The following is a 21,225-nucleotide window of genomic DNA, read 5'->3' on the forward strand; positions in this document are numbered from 1 at the left end:
TTTTGTCAGCTGCATTATCTTTCCCCAAGGATGGTAATGGTCTGTCAGGGAATAAGCAAACTTGAGACCTGAGGTTAGTTACTGTGCTGTAAATCCCTTGCTGTGTGCTCTCCTGAGGACAAGTAACAGACATTCCAGCTGATTCCAGCTGTAAAAATGAATGAGGTTAGGCAGATACCAACAGCAGAGGGATTCGTAGTGCCAGGTATTCTAACTGCTGAGATACCCTTATAGTAAGCGTTGCACTGAATGGTTTGAGGAGCCTCTCTTTTGAAGCAGTCACATAGGCACAAGGGGGCAAATCGCAGCTTGAATACTGGGGGAAACTGCATTCGCAGGCAACACAGAGACTAATATCCTGAAAAGAGGGAAAGGGAAGGAAATGTAATCGTTAGTTACTTCAGTCCTTCAGTCATGCCTTTTTTTTTTTTTTCTTCTCCTTCCTGTTAAAGTCTGTGGAAGCTCCACGAGAGCTTCTGCAATGGAGGGATGAGCATTTAAGGGAGTTGGTGAGGTTGTTGGTCTACCTGTAGGATTCCCAGAGGAATACACAGTAGTTTTTCAAAAATAATTTGTCCCTGGCCTTTGATTAAAAAGTTTCTGCTTCGTTATATGTTTCATCAGTCATTGTTGCACTGGCAATGCACATTGTTGCTGGCAATGTATAAATGAATAAATGGTGCTGTCAATTTCAGGGAGTTAATGTTGTCAATGGTGAATGGAATTTTACAGGATTTAAGGGGAAGAGAAGGGGAAAAAAAAAGAAGTTGGGGGACATTTTTCTCCTTCCAGAGCCACGGGGAAGTGCAAAGGCAAAACAAGATGCAGGAAGTTATGGTTTTTAGTGTAAGAAGGCAGTAAAGAATCTCAGGCAACAGAAAGTGTTCAGCTAGACATGGAAGTTACTGCTGCTGTTTCACAGAATAACCTTATAATCACAGTTGCTGGTTCACAGATTTGAAAGCATTTTCAAACTGCATGTGAGTGATATGATTTTTTGCTAGCTGTACAATTTAGATAACATAATCCTTGTGATTATTTTCAGTTAGATCACTTGAGCCGATTACTAACTCTAAATTACCTTATTTTAATTTTGAGTCAGAAATCAGAGATGGCTGTTATGCTATATAATTGCACTATTTTTAAGAGTTGGATTGTTCAATATAGTATGTTTTGTAATGGGTAGTTGTCACTTTCTACATTTGGGTTTTCCCTCTTCTTCCTTAATGACTTCAGCCTGTAAGTAAATCGTTCTGATGCTCAGTATAAAATTTCACTCTATTAATTTCCCATCCTATATCATAGAGCTGCCTTGCTTTTTGTTGTGGCATTTTCAGGGTTTATCAAATTGTCATGTGATTTCAGCGGCCTTCAAATTTGGTGAATGCTTTGCTATGCCTTTGCCATGGTTTAACGCCAGTCAGCAGCTAAGCACCACACAACCGCTCGCTTCCCACTCCCCTGCACCCCCCCAGTGGAATGGAGGAGAGAATCTAAAAAAAAAAAAGTAAAACCTGTGTGTTGAGATAAAGACGGTTTAATAGGACAGCAGATGAAGAGAAAATAATAATAGCAATGATGATGATAAAAGAATATACAGAAAAACTGATGCACAATGCAATAGCTCACCACCTGCTGATCGATGCCCAGCCAATTTCTGAGCAGCGATCGCTGCCCTCAGCCAACACCCCCCAGTTTTTTTGTTCATCCTGATGTCAAGGATGCATGGAGACTCTGGGCCAGTCACAGTGGGGTGCTTTTGCTACTCATTCCCAGTTAGCCTCACTTCAGCCTCCAATACAGTTAGCTGTTGGGATCCCCCTGTTGCTCCAGAAATACAGGTGGGTTCTGCCCCTTTATAGCTTGATAGCATTAGGGTGCACTGTGCACCGGTGTCCACTAAAGCTTTATACTTCTGTGGGTCTGATGTGCCAGGCCATCAAATCCACACAGTCCAGTAAACCCAGTTGTCCCTTGCCTCCTCTAGTCCTGGTCATAGTATTCGTTGCTCACTTCTTGTAAATACAATTCAGAAGTCCCTTTACTGAGATCAGGGGTAAGATTAGCCCTTCCACTCTGTCTGGGGAATTGTCCACTGGGAACTAGAGCAATTTTCCTGGAAGAACCCCCTTTTGTGATTGTTTTTCCTTGCAACTCATGTACCTGTGCTTCTAGGGTTGAGGTAGATTTTTCCATCCCATTTCCTCATGTCCTCTCCGTGGTCACACAGGTAAAACCACAGGGTGGCCCATGGCGTGTATCCACTATATTCTCTCTCTTGGGTAGAGGGACACTTACTCCTAATGGCTGAGGTACTGGTCTGTACAGGTGGGGAGTAGGGCATAATCCTCTTTGAGTTGCTGGAACTCTCAGGACAGTTTTTCATATTGCCGGAGTTGGCCAGCCAGTTCATCCACCGTTGGTTCCTCTCTGTCTGTCCAGATCATTACTGCCAATGAGTTTGCATGTGACAATGGTGTGCTCCATACAAACTTCCACCACATGGGTCATGTGCGCTTGACTTCATCTGGATCTTTGGATAACTGTTGTTCAGGTCACTATAAATCACCTGAAGCACAGCTAATTCTCTCAGGTACTGGATACCTCTCTCCATGGTGGTCCACTTGCCTGGGTGATATATAACATCTTCCTTGAAGGGATACCTTTCTTTCACGCTTGACAGAAGTCGCCTCCAGAGGCTGAGGGCTTGTGCCCCTTTTCCATCGCTTTGTAAATACCCCCTTCCCTAGAAAGAGATCCCAGCTGCTTGGCTTCCCTACCTGCTAATTCCAGGCTACTGGCCCTGTTATCCCAGCATTGGAGCAGCCAGGTGATGATGTGCTCGCCTGGACGACAACTGAAATGTTTTTGCATATCTTGCAGCTCACTCGGGGATAGGGATCAGGTGGTTACCATCTCATTTATGGGTTCTACCTCTTCCTCCTCTTCTCATGATGGCCCTGGTTCATCTTCATCCCTTACTAAATGAGCCAATCTTCTTGTGTGTTTCTTCTTGTGTATAGGGGTGACCAGCACAGGTTGGTGTTCTAGTTCAGCCGCAGTGCCTGTCGCTGGAGTTTGACTAGCTGCAGTGTTTGTCACTAGGGTTAGAGTCACTGCAACACCTGTCGCCGGGGTTTGAGTAGCTACATTGCGTATTGTGGTGGTTTTGAGTAACCGCACTGCCTGTTGCGGGGGTTTGAGTAGCTGCAGTGCCTTTTGCCAGGGTTAGAGTGGCCGCAGTGCCTGTCATGGGCGTTGATCTCTGGATGATATTCTTAAATAGTTGTTTAACCCTAAACAAGACCTGAACCACATTCAGGAGACATAGCAGTAGGGGGATGCTGGTTTGAATATCCCAAGGATATTCAAAATTCTCAGGAGCTGTTGTAACTAGCCTGAAGGAGAAAGGGAAGGTGAAGGAGTGGGGGAAAGTGTCCCCCGCTGTCTCCCCAATAGATCGGTTCTCCAAGGAGAACAAGTAAAAAGTGTAATTATTAATAGATTCCGAGAAATGGCTCCTGAAGCTTGTGAAGTAAGGGAATGACGACAGTGCTGAGTACAATCTCATGACCGATAATTTTATCATACCATAAACCAGTGTTACACAGTACAGCAAAGCGATAGCTTTAATCCAGCTCCCAGAGGTGATAAACAGCACCACAGGGAATGCATACGGCATGTCAGGTGTTACGTAGCACAACTCTGAGAACAAGTACAACAACTCTGAGAGCAAATGAATCAACATTGCAACCAGTGACTAATATAATGAATGCTTATCACAAATTTGTTTTAACACGCTCTGGTCAGATCTGTCGTTATCTTGAACCCTTTGTGCCCCACGTTGGGAGCCAGAAAGGACTGTTGTGGTTTAACCCAGCAGGCAGCTAAACACCACGGAGCAGTTCGCTCAGAATCAGAAAAAAAAAAAGTAAAATTCGTGGGTTGAGATAAAGACAGTTTAATAGGACAGAAAAGGAAGGTAAAATAATAATAATATACAAAGCAAGTGATGCACAATGCAGTTGCTCACCACTAGTGACCGATACCCAGCCAGTTCCCAAGCAGTGATCGTTGCCCCCCGGCCAACCCCCCCCAGTTTCTATACTGAGTATGACGTCATACGTTATGGAACAGCCCTTTGGTCAGTTTGGATCAACTATTCTGGCTGTGCCCCTCCCAGTTTCTTGTGCACCTGGCAGAGCATGGGAAGCTGGAGAAGTCCTTGACTAGTGTAAGCACTACCTAGCAACAACTAAACCATCAGTGTGTTATCAGCATTACTCTCATACTAAATCTGAAACACAGCACTATGCCAGCTACTAGGAAGGAAATTAATTCTATCCCAGCTGAAACCAGGGCAGCCTTTTTAATTGCTCTTTCCCTCAAAGGAGTATTGCAGAAACAAACCTATTGTACAGCAATGAGCCTCATTAAAACACACACTAATTCCAGGGTCAAAACAAAGTTTTGATGACTCTGAAGACTCAACTGAAAGCTGAATGTCTGTTTAGTTTCATGAGTCTTGTGGTGGGAAAGTCATGTTTGATCATGTAACTAAATATTCCATAATGCATATTCACAAGGGGGCAAATCGGAATGCTAAAATACTAACTCTGTTTTTGCTGACTTCACTGCTTGTGCTTTTAATACCACTAACAAATGTTTTGCTATACATTTTGGCTTTATTTCCTTGGCTTTTGTATTGGAGAGCTGAAGTATAAACTCTAATGCCTTTCCAAGTTTACAGCATTTGAACGCAGAATTTCAGTATTTGTATGTAACAACTAACTACAGTAAACAGCAGAAGAAACAAGATTTAGGGACTGACCACTAGAGGAAGCTACATAATAGTCTGGTCTTGTGGATATATTTGGATAATTCCATTTTATAGGTAGGGTATTATAAAAATATGTCTAGAATTGCAAAATATATGGATTTCTTCTAACGACCGCTGCAGTTCAGTGGTTGAAGCTTGTCTTTGCACTGGGAAATGTTGTTTAAGCCATCCTGCGTGAGTTAGGATTGAGCAATAAATTCTTCCTCAATATTAAAGGCAGTAAAACTGACAACAGTCATTTGAAGTAAAGAAAAAAACCAACCAAACAAACAAAAAAAATACCCCCCAAAACCAAACAACCTGGGATTTTGTACTTCTCTGTTAAACTTGTAATCCTGTGCCAGCAGAAGCAGGATTACAGAGCCCTTGTTTCTCAGCTTCGAGGCAGATTTTTGTAGGCTGGAGGATATTCTCCTGGGGAAGCAGCCATTGTAGAGAAGAGATTCTCTATTTCTCCAGGAGAAAGGCTTATATGACATAACACGTATGTACGCAAAGTTGGATACATGTGATGCTGCTAGATTCCCTAAAGATTACGGTAGAGGACAAAGGCATGGAGAATGCAAGCTTTCAATAGTTCATAATTTATCCAGATTTTCACAAGGTGAGCAAAAAAACCTCCACGTAACATCAAGATTAACCTGCTGCATAAATTTAATTCTTTCTGGCCGCCAGAGAGAGATGTTAGGGAGCTAATAAAATTTTTCTGACAATTAATTTTATAGTAAGGTTTGTCTGGTAGCCGAAGTATACAAAAGATAGGGATTTTGCTCTGAGTTGTTGGCCAGCTTGCAACAACAGCTAAACATTTTCAGTGTTCACTGTAAAATAAATATTTCTAGAACTTCAAACTTCTTGTTCTTCCACTGTAATTAGAGGAATGTTGATTTATACTATACTAAAACATTGTTGGGTCTTAGCTATTTTTTTCACAGTAGCCACGCTTTAGTTACTTTGTGCCCTTGCATAGGACAGTTATCTCAGAAATAGTTACATACTGACTGAAGTAAGTGTCTTCCATGTGGTATGATTGCTAGTATTTGTGGGGCTGGTCTTAGATGTTGCCTGTCAGCATTCCTGTTTTATTTTAGCATGTTTTTAGAATGTCCAGTTACTGGTAATTTTTATGTCTTAGGCTTTTACCTTTAAAACAGTGAGCTGAACGTGTCTAGACAAACTGTATTCTCAAAAATTAGCAAACTGCTAGATACAACACATGTAATGTAGCAATTTTGGTGGTGAACTTTTTACTTCTGCTCTCTTTGTTTATTTTTACCCTGTAGCAAGAGGCATAAGTGGTTCAAATGGATGGGATTTCAAACCACAAATATCTAGATAGTTACCCTTTTGGGTCTCCAAAAGTGTGATCTCAGAGGCATCACTACCAGTCCAGTTCAGTGTTAGATTGTTTTCTAAAACTAATACTTACATGGCTGTGTGAAAACAAGTTTTGGGAAAACATCCAGACTTTACTGAATACCATGAAAATGTCATGCTATATGTAGTATGTACTTGAAAGTGTCTATTTTTCATTGTAGATGCTTCAAAAATTTCTAATTCTCATGTGTCTAAACACTGAAAATTTCAGCTTGGCAAACTGTTGTGAAGAATTACATTGGGGTATACAGACAGTATGAGAAAATAGTTCTGGGTTTACCAGTTTCTTAATTCATCTTAATATGTTGAGGCTGAATGCTGAAAAGGTAATGTTGATTTAGCTGCTGGATTTTGTGGGGTGCATAGTTTGGGTTTGGGGGATTTTTTTGTTTGTTTTGGATTTTTTTGTTTCAACACACCCAGCTATTACGTTCTAACTGTTAGGTTCAAATAAATTTGAAAATCTGTTATGCATGCAGATGTATTTAATGTTACAAAAACTTAATACCAACTGCTAGGTTCTTTTGGGGGTTTCTTACTAATACTGGGAATAGTCCCTGTTGCCAGAGAGGAAACAGTAGTGAAGAAATGAAATTAAGATTAGACTATCCTGGCTAATGGACAGGCTTTAAAATGAGTTGCACCGGTTTTACTCAAAATTCATCAAAACGCTGATAATGGTTTAATTAACCATTTAATTAACCATTTAATTAACCATAATAAACCAAACAAAATGGTTTAATGAGGTTTCTTTTATATTTTGTGGCAAAGGCTATCATTCAGAAAACATATCAGAAAGGTTATTTAAACTAAAGAACCTTGTCAGTGCTTTCAGTTAATGAACTATAAAGTAGCTATTTTTATAAATGTAATGATTCACTTGCAAAAGCAATTGTCTACAAATAATTTTAAGCCCAGTCTAGGTGCCACCAAGATCAATAGGGTAAGGATCAAGCCTATAGAGAGAGTGGTATTTTTAATCACCCCTAGATCCAATATGTTCAGTTTGTAATTAAAAGGATGTTTTCTAGCTACTGACCATGAAATATGCACCTGGCATCTGAGAGACAAGCTGTGCTTTTTATGGTTTATGCATCAATACCATTAACAAAGAGTCTGCAATTAGAAATTAGTCATTCTGTTGAAGTTAGACTAGTGTCTCCACCCACACTTATGTTAGCCTTAGAGGGTTAGACTAAGCTTTCTTCGTTGTGAACCAGACACTTGCTTAAAAGTACATAGAAAAATAATAGACTTAAAAGCAGGCACCCCTTTTTTTTTACTTAGTCTCCTCTGTCAGAGAATTGTATATTTAATGTATTGATCTCCTGAAGATCTGGATGAGGATATGACAGGAAATAGACAATGTATGTTCTGTACATAACTTGTGGGCTATCTGCTACTAATAAAAACAAAAGCACAAAGCCCACCCCCCGCCTTTTTTTCCTTTTTTCCTCCTTCATCATGGAGTACTAGAATGTATATAGATGTGCACCAGTAATGAAAGAACACATTTACTCTGCTAACTGCATCAAGCTAAGGTATTTTTTTTTATGCTTCCCCCACTCCCTATACTGTTCTTTGAATGGCTTGTCATTCGGTTGGAAGGTTGGCAAATTAAATTGCCTGTTCAGAAGCTACATTAAAAGACAAAACAAAATGCTTTACCAAAACTAAACATAACTTTATTCCTAATCCTTTCTAAAAATTATAAAAGTACTTGTATGTAATCGTAGTTACACATCGTAACAGTAAACATGAATTTTAACTGTTAAGTAAAGTTGAAAAAGGAACAGGGTACTAGTGAGTGGAATTACAAAAGTATACTTGATCACTAATGCTCCAAGCTCCTTCAGTAATCATAGCAAGCGAGAAGGAATTGCAAGTTTAAGCAGTATTTCTGATCCTTTATCTTCATCCCTTCCAATTTTCTTTTTCTCTTGAAAATCAAGGGAGGCTTGTTTGCAGTTCAGTTATTGAAAATGCTTGCTGGTCTTTTGACAGAGCAAACGTTTGCAGAGCAGAATGTGGCTGTGATTACCAGCGGCCATAACGTGGTAGGTTTAAGGGCCTTCTCTGACAAAAGTAGGTTAAAGAGTTCCCACCTTGGCCCTTCATTCCTGTGCTGCAGTTCACCAGTGGTAACAGCAAGTGAGTCAGAGTTGTCAGCTCGAGTTAGGAACTGATGGTATTTATATCCTTGTCTTGTGGTGGATTCTCCTCAGGTCTTTGAAATCTCTCTTTCCACCAAACAGTCTGTCTGATGAAGTCTTTAGCTGCCCTCTTCAGAAGGCTTTCATACATGTGGTAATTTGTCATGCATCTCCCCAGAATTGTCTGTCTTGTGGTAGTTGCCCTGAAGAGCAACCAGGGATCCTCTGACCAACTAGGAGAAGATCAGGTGACAAATTTTCAAAGGGCATCTTCCTGAACTCTGCAAGGAGTTCAACTGTGTAGAAAATGGATTTGGAAAGAACTGAATGAGAGAGAAACAGGAGTAGGCAAACAGGTGAGCAGCTTCTGGCACTTAGAAAGAAAGAAGAATATAACAGCCATGAAGAATAATGAGCAAAGGACCACCAGGACAGACTGCTGCAGCTTAAGATGCATCAGCGTATATTTCTAAGGTGCAGAGCTTAAAGTGAAATGTAAGGTTTTTGCCTGAAACTGGGAAGCTGAAGTTCAGAGGGGTCATTTGGCTTTCAGGGAAAGGCCCTAATTCTCTGTGTTTCAGAGAATTTCTCTTGGACTCCAGCTAAGAGGTTATTCTGCAATGAAAAACTGTCCCAAATGTTTAGACACATGCAGACGTGTTTTTATACCTCAGACAGATTCTAACAAGATTATTCTTCTTGGAGACCTTCAACTTATGTCAACTTGCTTTAAAATGAAGCTGCATTTTAGCTGGTTAAGCAAAAAAAAAAAAGTTAAAAATAATTTGTCTTTCGTCAGTGGGGTTTTACTTGGACACTCAGAAAGGAGGCAGTTGGAAGATCAAATCTTTAGCTAACATACGTAACACCCTGCTTAAATAAACTGGCTACTCTGGCAAGTTACTTTTTCTCAAAATTAAATGGGAAAGCTCATGAGGCTTATTTTTGTTCTTTCTGTTTATTTTGTTTCTTATTTGTTTATATTGGAATGGCAGAAAAAATGTGTAGGGGGAGAGGCAGACGGGTGAAATATATGGGAATAATTTTATTGTCTGAACCAGTAAATCTTTATGGCAAAAGTTGTTGAGCTGCTTAGGAATAGTAGACACTTGATAAAATTTGTGATGTGGAAAATGGCTACTTGTGACTACATTTATGATACTCCTTGATTTAAAATGAAACAGCAGCAATCCATTTGGCCGTGTTTTAAAACCATGAAGAGAGCCTGAAATGGAAGTAATCTATAGATAATTTATATAGGAAACAAAAAGGCTTTTGTGCTTTTGTGGAGCGATTATTTTGCTTCTTTCTCCCAGTGTTAGACCTGCGAGGTTAGTTGTGTATGGTACCATTCATTCAGACTGTTTTGATAAACTTATGGTGATGTCCAAAGGGATTTTTAAAAAAAACACTGGTGTATATCTTTTCATTACTTCCATATGCAAAATGAGGTCAGGAAAGGTATTGTGGATTTTTAATTTGTTGTCTTCAGTGCTAAGTTGCAGGACTGCCAAATGTGGTCTTCCCTGGCCTTGTTTAAAAAAAAAAAAAAATGTGCTGCCAATCTCATATGTTAGGAAATCTCCCATATGTTATGGGATGGTAGAGTATGTTTTCATTATAGGTTTATCTAGATTAGGACTGTATACTATCAGTGTATATTCCTAATATAGATACCTTGTTCTGTGCTATTTAACTGCAGACATTTTGCAGGGCAGGTTGTGTGAGTACAAAACTAATCTTGGCACTGGTAATGTATTTGAGAGTATTTCCAATGTTTTTTCTCCCCTCCTCACTTTAACATCTTGTGAGCTAGTTTCACTGGAAAGAACAGGATATCAGGAAAAAAAAAAATCTGGGACAGAGAAACAATTTGGAAACACCTAGAAGACACAGAGGTTTTGTCTTTGCCACGGTAAGAGACCTTTGTAGACTGGGAGAAGTTTGTCTTCAGTGTTTTGACTCAGTTTTGCATGATACTGTGGTAAGGAAACTAGGGAAACACAACCTTGATGAAACTGCAGTAGTGTGAATCTCAAACTATTTTCATTGTTCTCAAGAATCATAGAAATCGTTTAGGTGGGAAAAGACCTTTAAGATCATCCAGTCCAACCATTAACCTAACATTACCAAGTCCACACTAAACCAATTAAGGGTAGACTAGACTAAACCATGTCCCCAAGTGCCACGTCTACCCATTTTTTGAATGCTTCCAGGGATGGGGACTCCACCACCTCTGGGCAGCCTGTTCCAATGCTTGACTACCCTTTCTGTGAAGAAATTTTTCCTAATTTCCAATCTAAACCTCGCCCGACGCAGCAAGGTGTATTCATTAGTAATACAGAATCAGAAAGGGAGTAGAACTGATGAAGTTGTAATAGAGTCTGTCGTGTCTGTACATCTGCTCAGTATTTATATTAACGAGCTGGGTAATAGAACAGAAGATATGCTGTTACATTTGCAGATAATAAAACTAGAAGAGACTGCATGGAGAAAGGACAAGGTGAGATTTCAAAATGAGCATGACAAATTGCAAAGATAGTCTAAAAAAACACTAAATAAAATTCAGTAGTGGCAAGTGCAAGGATGTGTACGCATTCAAGGATATTGAGTTATGTAAATGATCTGGAGCAGATAGAGGGGAGGGTTTGAAGCAGGTAGTAGTTTAGATAGTAGTTTACAGGTTGAATATAAGACATGCTTGTTAGAAAAAGCGAAATTGCTATACTAAGATACAGAAACAGCAGTATAGCCAGCAATGAGATGTATGAAATATCTTTCTACTCAAGTTGGTATTAGTGAGGCTTCAGCTGTAACACTGTGTCAGTCGTTGGATATCTTACCCAAGACGTATGTAACTGACTAGGGAGAATTCAGCATAGAACAAAAAGACCAGACATCGAGTAACCACATCCTGCGAGAAAAAATTTTACAAAAATAGGGCTCAAAAGAAGATTACTCCTGGTGGGTTTCACTTATTTATGTCTCCTTCAAAAAAGGCAAGGAATAGCTTATTGCTCAGGTTCATGGAGAACTCAGCAGTCAGTAATAGCCTTAGATTGCAGGGGGGAAAAAAGTTAGATGAAAAACTGTTCTAACGATGACAATAATCAAACACAGAACTAGATTGCATGGGAAGGTTGTAAAAGCTCTAACACTGGAAACCTTAAAAACGTGCTGCAAACACCTCAGAAATGGCATAGGTAAGATTAGATATGCATTGAGTCATGGGGTAGAGACCGCAGGACCTCCAGCAATGCCTTCCAGATACTTCTCTGCAACTTCTGTGCCACAGGAGGTGTGCAGCAGAGTGACATTGTGAACTGGACAAAAATCCTACTGCTCTGGGATGGGCCTCCTTGCACAGTGCAGTTCAGCAGCAGTTTGCTGTGAGTGTGGAGTACAGGGCTTTTACTAGTAAATGAAGTGGGGAGGAAGGAGTTGTCCACTGAAGGAAAAACAAAGTGCTGTTAGGGAGCCCTGAATCAGAAAGCTGGTGTGTTTGCTTCCCTTTTGTAAGCACATAGCTTCCCTTTGTTTTTTGGATAAGAATAGATGTATTTCAGTTATGCAACTAAGATTTCAGCGTGGGCTTTCAGGTAGAATACTTGAAATGTAAATGGTCTTTTTCTGTGGGTACATGAATGCAGTAAACTTAAGTGCAAGAGCATGTATTTTGCATAGAGGAATCTTTTGGTAGCAATTCTGACAAATTCTACTGGACGTTTTTCAAAGAGACACTGTGCACATACCGATGAAATCTGACAGTGTGACCTTTTCATATGAGACAGAGGGAGCTTTTGCTGATGGGACTTGACACTTTTTTCAAACACACTAACAAATATTGCAGACCCTTTAAAAGCATATTCCCAGAGATGTGGATCAGCTTATTAGTAGCTTTACTATGCGCTGTCGTGTCTCACCTTATAGACAAGACTGGCACTATGTTATGTATTTGCTCAGGTTTATTTTCAAGCATACATACACAGAGCTGTTGCAACAGAAATGCTAATTTAATTCATTCATATATCAAAATTTCTTGAGCATTTTTCTATCACAATGGCTTATTATGTTCTATGCTTTTCAAAGTAGCTGTAGATCAGTAGGTAGGATTTATAATAGTCAACGCTTTTTCTTGTAGTTCTGAAACTATTCAGCATCTAAATATAAAAAGAGATACTCTTTTTTATGATTTAGTAACATGTCAGTATAAATAGTTCTGTTGAATTTGTGATGTCATTTAAATGAGAAATCATATCTATGCATTGACTTGAATTTAGTCATGAATTCTGAAGCATTGTGACTTGTTGATTAATACCATGGGGATAAGTGTTATGTGGGATACTGGATTATGGGGGAAGAATGATGTGTTATTTTGGATTCAAAGGAGTTGACAGAATTCTGATGTGCTATCACTCTTCTACACAAGAGCTCTTTATCCTGCTTATAAGAGGAAGCACCTCTTTGGGAAACATGGGGGGAGGTAAAGATTGCATATAGTGTAGAGGTATCTCTGCCTAATACTTGGTTACAAAACATTCTTCTTAAGCTGCTCTGGCTAGGTTGTGAGTTACCCTGTTGACAGCATTGTACACTACTTAGTCTCAAGGATACTCAAATATGGACTTTGAAGAAGCCACTTGGTCACATCATTGCCATGAACGGCTGTGGCAATCGCAAGCTACAGTCTTTTGATGAGGGTCTCTGGTGTCACTTTGTGGATGGCCATGTCAGTAGGAGTTACGAGGCAGTTAGCTTTTGTACTCTGTGTGGATGGCAGGTGTATAATTTCTGTGTTCACCTTCTACCCTGGCCTTTAGAGATGGACTCTATATTTGCATGAGAGTTTTTCATTAATGGGAAAGATTTTTGAAATTGTGCGTCACAGGATGTTGTAATGATGCTTCCCCAAGAGAGGTAGGGAAACACAAATCTGTCACAGTGTGATGACAGCAAGATAAACAAGGTTTCTGGAAAGTGAGGGCAACCTGTGAGCAGGAGAATGGATAACTGCAGAAGGCAATGAATAATCAGAGTCATTGAAGATTCAGGTTCACATACTGTTCTTATGGTAGTTGCCATTTTTCATATGTAAATTCAGTCTAAGTGGATGCAGAATTATTACTGGAATTCAAGTCCACCTAATGCAATTAATTTACCCTGACCAGTTTCATGAGAGAGATTGGGAATGTTTGGGCTAATAATCCTCACTGGCGCATGAGAACAGTTGCAGCTGTTCTCTGCATTTCATGCAGAAAAATTGCGATTCACACTGTAAAATTACTCCCTCACACACATGCTGAAGGCTGCAGTTGTATTTTGCATGTATCTGCTATCAGTACCACAGGTTGATGGGTGACTGTCTCTTTGAAAAGGTGCTAGTTCCCTCTGCAGTCACATATCTTTTAAGTGAGGAAATCCATACAATTTTCTTGTGGTGTTAGTTGTGGTAGGTTAAAAGTGGTACCAAACTGTGCTAGTTTTATAAATATAACTAGTTTTTGTTGTTCTGTAGAAATAGAGGTTCCTGGACCTGAAAATTTTGTTTACACATAAAAACATTACTTACAATAATCCTCAAAGTTATCCTGAAAATGCCAGAGCAGAAGCTAGGAGAGGAAACAAAGCTACAGCTCTTTCTTCATTTCCAAGTCTATAGGTGGTTGTCAGCTGGTTCTGCCTGTTGAGATGTTTTTAGTATAGCTGTTGGAGCTGGAATATGTTACCTTTTCAGTCCAATTTTGAATACTATTCAGTGACTGCTTCCTTTAATAATATGTGCAGGACTTAAAAGTGCTTTTCTTAAAGAACCTGAAAGTAGTTTTGGAAAATAATTGTGAGGAGATGGTGGGGTTTGTTGCTATCACAATTGTTTTTCACCCGTGGAAGTGTCCAAAGCCTGATAGAAGGACTAACTAACTCCTGGAGCATATGTATTGTGTTGATGACGCACACAGTGGTCTTTCCCTTCTGTGGAAATATTTGAGGCTTCAACAGATTTTGGCATTCCATTTTGGAAATAGGACCTTTAATTCCCACCACCGCCCCTTCCAGGAAAAAAGTGAGGAATCTGGGGGAAGGAAGAAAGAAAAGAAGAACAGGAGGCTGTAGTTCTGCAGTATGCTGAGAATGACTGTAGGGCTTCCTGAGTCAAATCAAAAACAATGTGGCCTGACCGTGCTAAGATTTGAGCCAATATATATTGCCAGTTCAGATTTGTTCAGAAACATTGCTGTGTTAATGTTTTGCGCAGCTGGCCTTCACTCCTCACCAGGTGCTGTCCATTTGCTTTAGAAGGCTTCTTACTGCACCTCCTACAGCTCTCCACACACGCTTTTGTCAGCTGTCTCCTGGTCTGCTCCTGAATCCCTGTGGGCTGCTGGTAGAATGTCACTTGCCTGTATTAAAAAGCGTGTTTCCCACCCTCCCTTGCTTTCTTTTTAGATGTTCACTGCTGCTGGCCCTCCTTTCCCTACCTTTGCGTTCCTCTAAGGGGATACAGGGGATTGTTCCTGTGATAAGGACAATCACAGATGCTTAGGACAATGGTTCAGTTCCCAGAATCTGGACTTTTTGAGTTCCCTGCAGTTCTCCAGAGATACCTGGGGTTCAGGGAAGAAGAGATTTTCATGAGGACTGGTCAAAACTAACTTTTTGACCCTTAGCCTTTCACTGTTTAGGGCATATTTCCAGGTGTGTTTTGCTAACATAACAGGCTAGTGTTGCAAGCCGTGCTGCTCTTGGGCCCTGCATTGCTGTACACACAGTGGTTGCTTTTGTTCAGTTCAGGAGAGAAAATGCAAGCTTCTGTTTTCCTGCTTAGAAAATGTCAAGTGTGCCTGAGACTGGCCAGTGGAGGATACAGGTGTGCGTCTCAGCCAAGTGAATGACTTGTATCCTGCACGCATGGGAGCAAGAAAGTCTGTTGATGCATTGTCACACAAATTGGTGAAATAAATATGTAATGTCCAGAACAAATGGATTATGCTGTTGCTTCCAGGCAGCAACTGTATATATTGTCAGCCTATGTGCAGATGTATAGATATAAAGTAGAGCATAACTAGGGCCTAATAGCGGTAATGAGAACATCTGGAAGCATCTGGAACATATGTTGCCTCCTGTATTGCTCACCTCTTCTGCACATTTGGCCCTTTCATTGTCTTGCACAGCTTCCATACTGGAGCACTATTTAGTAGCTGCCAAAAAGTTCTCATAGAGCAGCTGTGGTCAGCAGGAAGATCAGCAGGACTCCAGCTGAGCTTGGGACCCAATGGTTGTGGTGGTTTTGGCAACTAGCCAGTTGCCCTCACTACTGTCTCCAAGTTTCTCCTTTTTACAGTTCACAGTTTGTGTCCTGATCCTTCTTTGGTGTATACGTTTTTAAGTTCCCATGCTATTGTCTTCTTTAGGTCTTAAACTTTCTTTTTCAGTGCAATCTAAAAACCAGGAAGCCAATGACTGTGTGATTGTGTGGAGCTAGAGAATAGGCAATCAGAAATAGCATGACTTTGAGTTACATCAGTACATTAAATAGGTGTGTCTTGGGGATGTCTGTTTTACTACTCCTCCTTTCCCTCACCCTCCATGCATGTTCGCATACAGACGATGCAACCAATGAAAGTTCCAACAAGCAACTGTAAAAGGTTTCCAGAGAGTAGTCAAGGTGCAGATTCCTTCATTTCTCTGAGTTCTTGTGATGGAGTCAGGGGCCTCTGGAAGATGCTGGCAATGACGCAGATGTAGCTGGTGTCTTCAGCTGATGCAGGATCATAACTGCCAATACCCGTGTCTCCGTTCTCTTTCAGGCATGGTGTTGGATACAGCAGGCCGACAAGATCGGGCAGTGGAATTGTAGGCAAGAGTTGAGCCTGATCCCAAGGGTCTTTTAATCTTGCCTTCAGCTAGCTAGATGCTCAGCCCATAGCCACGAGGCAACAGCTGAGGTGATGACATAGTAGTTTCTGGAGAATGGATGAGGTGTGTTTCCTTTACCCCAAATTAAACAAAGAAATGAGGGGAAAATTTAAGTGAAGGAATTAGTGGTTAAGCAGACTGCAGTGCCATCCTGCAGCAGTGGCAGCGAGAGTCTCACTTGATGACAAGAGACAGTGCAAGCTGTCTTGTTTGCATGAGCTTGCTCAGGTTGGACATGAGGAACATGCAGGTGCCTTGCAACTTGCCAAGCTAGCTGGCATTGCTGTTGATACAATATGCCTGATGGGCTAAGCGACGTTCAACATGGCAGAATAAATCCATACCTGCATCCCTATGGTGCTATCGTGTACATGGGTGTGTGGGCCAGACAGTGTAAATGGGAAACCGCAAGCAGCAAACACTTGCTCTAGCCTCTTGTGACTGCATTTCCTGGAATTGTCACGTGCCTGAGGCTTTACAAGTGGCTCTTGTTTCCCCAACACTGAGCCCCCGGCAGCAGTGATGTGGGGGAATGTGTGTTCCCAGCCTCTGTAGGACTGAGGTTGCCTCTTCTTTGATATTGAGCCAGACTGTTTGAACGTCACCTTCCCCATTCTGACGTTCTGCCTCCACTTGTCATCGTTCCACACTTCTACCATGACACTTTTCTGCCAGTCTGTGATCAGTCCCAGGTGGTGCATGGAAAGAATGACATGGTTAAAATATTTCTTCATTTTATTTATATAACTTTTAGTCTCAGGAGTTTCTTTTGTTGGTTTTTTTTTTTATATTCCTGTGCTATTTCAGTCATTGAAGGTGCTGCCCATTATGGGATTTCCCCATTATAGGGGAGTGTCTTCCTGCTCTTACTACCACGATTTCATTTCTAGCCACAGCTTGGTTATAGGCAGCCACTGCCATACTAACCACCCTGTTGCCCAACCTGTATCTGTTGGTCATCTGAGCCTTTTTTTTGACAGACATAAGAAGTCACATTTTAAAAAAAAGGCATGTGTGTATTTTAACATGCATAACCAATGTTTGAAGGGTGACAATGCACTGTGCTGCCACTTTTTTTTTTTTTTTTTTTTTTTTTCTTTTTTTAATGCCGCTGTACCATCCGGTCACTGTGCTTTAAGCACAGCGCTACATGCTGAAAGCTGCAGGAAGTCAGAGCTGCTGTGTGTTGCAGAAGCACAGGACTCAGCTGGTTAGCTGCTTCCAGCAAAGCAGAGGTTTCTGCTGAGACCTAGCAGATGCTGTGGACTAGGTTGGCTCACCCGCCATCAGGATGCTGTCACCTTGCAGCTCTGGATCCATGATCTTATTTTATTATCCTTATCTTATTTTCCCCCCTTCATTTCAAACTTCATTACTTGGAGTCAAATACAGCTGCCAGTTTTACTCTAGAGTTTCAGAAAAATGCCAAGTGAAGTATCATGGCTAACACATTTAAAATCTTGACCAGTGAAAGCCCTTACTCTGCAGACTTGCTTTACGTAGCGTTAGGTGAAGTATTGTTCAAAAGCCATTGGCTGCCGGTATGTTGTCAGTGCTGCCAGTCATGAAACTGAACAAGCGGGGGTGGGAACAAGCAGTCAGAAAAGGAAATCAGGAATATCTCTCTCGAGCTAGGAATAACTTGAATGTCTGGTGCATGCAAACAAGCAAAAATGCCATCTTCTCACCCACTCCCTTTTTTTTTTTGCCCATTTTTCTTTTTTGCTTTTCTTCATGCTATGACAAAGCTTTCTAATTGTAGGCTACTTCTAGAAACTGCACTGGTTTTGAAACAGTGTTTGATTAAAACATTTTTCAGATCACTTACTGAAGTATTAAGGGTAGAATAATGAGTGCTTAGCTTCCCGTGTACTAGCAGATGATTTTTCAACATAATGTAATTTTGCCTGAAGTATAATCTTTATAACAATGGATACCTGATCATATATTCACTTCTCAGTACCCCTGGAGACAAATTTCATGCTGACCATTCAAATTAGTATTATCATGCAAGTACTAACAAGACTGACTGGGAATAGCTAAGTTATGTGTAGGCGTGAGAACCATAATGATTCTGATAAATTCCCACGTTACAAACCAACCTGCTTGATTTGATTCAGTACTTATTTTAATGCAAGGTAATCTAAGAGGAATTTTTCTTGCTACTGTTTTGCCTTATGGAAACTATATAAAAGCTATTTGTAGTAATGGTAATTTACTATTATGTATTTAGATCTGGAGCAGTGGTAAGGGAGGGAAGCCAAGTTAAATAACCAGGAGCATTATTTTGTCTTCATTTCATTGAGGGGGTTCTCAAAGCCCGGGAGACCTTCCAGAGCTATAAGATACACTTTTGGATTAGTGTGATAGACTGCTACCCTTGTCATTTTCCTTATCTATATAGAATTATGCATACCTATGTGATGGATTACTTATGTAGAGAGAGGATTATAAAATATTTTCCATCTTGGTTGCCTCGCAGTATCTTCAGGCAACATATCTAGTTCCAATCTTGGTACAGACAATTAAGCCCCCAGGCAAACCGAAGTAGGATTATTTTATTTCAAAATACACTTCAAAAACTCACAGTTGTTCACATGGTATCTCTTATGTTCCTTTGCTCCTGTTTTTCTTTAACTTAGCTTTGTGCTTGCTGGAACCTTAAAAGCATAAACCAGAAGTGTTGTAAGCAGTAGAATAACTTCATTATATTCTGTGGTTCTCTAAAAATGACATCAATAAAAATTTCATCTCTGTGCCTTGAAAGTATTGTATGATTTTACTCTGATGTATGCTTGTTTGTTTGCTTTCTTCTCTGTTTCAGGCCAAACAAACAAAATAGCCAAGGAGGCAGCCAATAGATGGACTGGTGAGTATGCATTTCTGTTGCTTGACACAGCTTCAGACTAGAGTAATTTCAGTAAAAGACCTAGTCATTGTTAAAAATTTTAAATTTGATTAGGACTTGATGTAGGATAGTCCTCACTCATAAAAACATGCAGGAATATATTTTGCTTATAAATTATCATGATTAAAAAAAAAAATTCTCAGTTTAGTTACTGAACATACTTCACATCACCTAACATTTGTTCTTCTGGTGCTATCTTGCACACCATATTAAAACCTGCAGCTCATTTTCTTGGTTGAGTTAAAATCTCTTAAGATGAGGAAACAGCCGGTGGTGTCCGGGTATTCAAAAAGTTTAATGCTTCTTTTCTGAATATTTCTCTGTTTCTAAAGAGTAGAATGCTTTGTGGAACCTTATTGCTGCTACCATATGATGGATGTTAATATAAAGTAGATATTTCTAAAACTAATTCATGAGCTTTGACATGCAGGAAAAATGCTGCACAGTTTTGAGGAAGATTACTGTGATAACACTTGTATGGAAGTTTAACTCAATTTTCTGTTGTTGCTTAGGTTTGCTTTATTGCTATATATTTCCATTTTGCAGAGCAAGCAGTATGTATGTCCTTACTTTTTTCCAATTATTTAGAAAATTGTTTGTAATTTTTTTGTTTAGAATTCATCTGCTACTGATGGACTGCTCACTATCATCGGTTATGCCAAATGCAGCAGGATATCATTGGCATAGTCTTCTGACTATTATTATTTTATGTCTTTTGCACTGGGTTCTTCACTGCATATGGGGAAATAAAGCTATGTATTTGAAAATAACTCTGGGAGTACTGTTGTCAGGGCTTTCTACTGTTGATGACAGCCTGTTGTTCTCAAGGTCTTGAGAGAGTTAAAGGAACCATGCCGCAGCCTGTTGAAAGTACTTTGCTGTTTAATTAGACAATCAGGTTATATGCTGTAGCATATTTTTCTTTTGAAGAGACAGTTTTAAAACCAAATGCCTGATGGCTAAAGAAAGGAAAATATTTCTGAGGTGTGCAGACACAGAGAACACTTCCTGTCTTAAGGAATGCTGCAGTTTATGGGTGTTAGCAATGAAGTAGTGCATTTCAGTCAATACTGCAGTGAAAAATTATGTTACATTGCAGAGAATGTATATGCTAAAATAATAGTAATGTGATGCTAAAAGACAAATGCTGCCTAAAATAAAGCTACTTAAATGTCTGTCTTTTTAACTTTCAAACAAAATGCCCATTCTCTGAACAAACATATGCAGGACTAGAAAGGACTTTATAGCTAATTTAACTCTGATTTTTGCAGTTGTAGACAGTCATGCAGTAGGTGTCTAGTTGGAAAAGGACCTATAAAATACTTACTAGGCATATTCACACTTTCCTCATCACTCTGTAGCAGGCTTACACTGTAATTGTAGCCTTCAGTCTTCTTGTAGAGAGGAGCAAGAAAAGATAAAGGTAACCTCCAAAAAAGAAGATGTATTTTACTTAGTACTGAGTAAAAGTGTATCATTCACAAAAGCCTCCCATTTTCTGTTCTAAATCTACTTAATAATGATGTTCCCCACTATGTACCTTTTTCACAGACACAGAGAGAGTGCAAATGGAAGGATTTTGTTGCAGCCAAGACTATCATTCATGCTTTCCTAAACATTAAAAACTGAATGTTTTTCATTCTGTTTACAGATAACATCTTTTCAATAAAGTCCTGGGCCAAACGTAAATTTGGATTTGAAGAGAGCAGAATTGACAAAAGTTTTGGAATCCCAGAAGATTTGGATTACATTGATTAGTGTTCAGCAGTTGATGGCTGACAGTTGTACATAGTTTGTTAAATGTTCTCGGTTGGCATTTAAATGTGTGTCTGAATCCTCTCCAAACAACTGACCACCCTTTAATTTGCAGTTTTGTTAAAGTTAATAAAATTCTAAAAATATTTGTTGCATTTCCTTTTTTTTCCTTGTACTTCCAGAGGGACAGCAAATCGCTTGAGACAGACTAAGAATGGACAGGGGTTATAGACAATAATTATCACAAACTCCTGAGACTGCTTTTTACTCTTCTTGTG

At 39.9% G+C, this 21,225-nt stretch overlaps 1 protein-coding gene across 1 annotated transcript in view; it reads left to right on the forward strand.

Annotated features, from left to right (window-relative positions):
- MND1 (meiotic nuclear divisions 1) overlaps positions 1-20,950 on the forward strand; it is a 45,698-nt gene extending 24,748 nt beyond the window's left edge. The window contains exons 7-9 of the mRNA XM_075709482.1: positions 10,835-10,873; positions 19,109-19,153; positions 20,844-20,950. Coding sequence (XP_075565597.1) covers positions 10,835-10,873; positions 19,109-19,153; positions 20,844-20,950 — 191 coding nt within the window. The remainder of the gene's footprint in view (positions 1-10,834; positions 10,874-19,108; positions 19,154-20,843) is intronic.
- Positions 20,951-21,225: the final 275 nt, after the last annotated feature.

This window comes from Pelecanus crispus, chromosome 4 (assembly GCF_030463565.1).
Source record: "Pelecanus crispus isolate bPelCri1 chromosome 4, bPelCri1.pri, whole genome shotgun sequence".
NCBI classification, from domain to species: domain Eukaryota; kingdom Metazoa; phylum Chordata; class Aves; order Pelecaniformes; family Pelecanidae; genus Pelecanus; species Pelecanus crispus.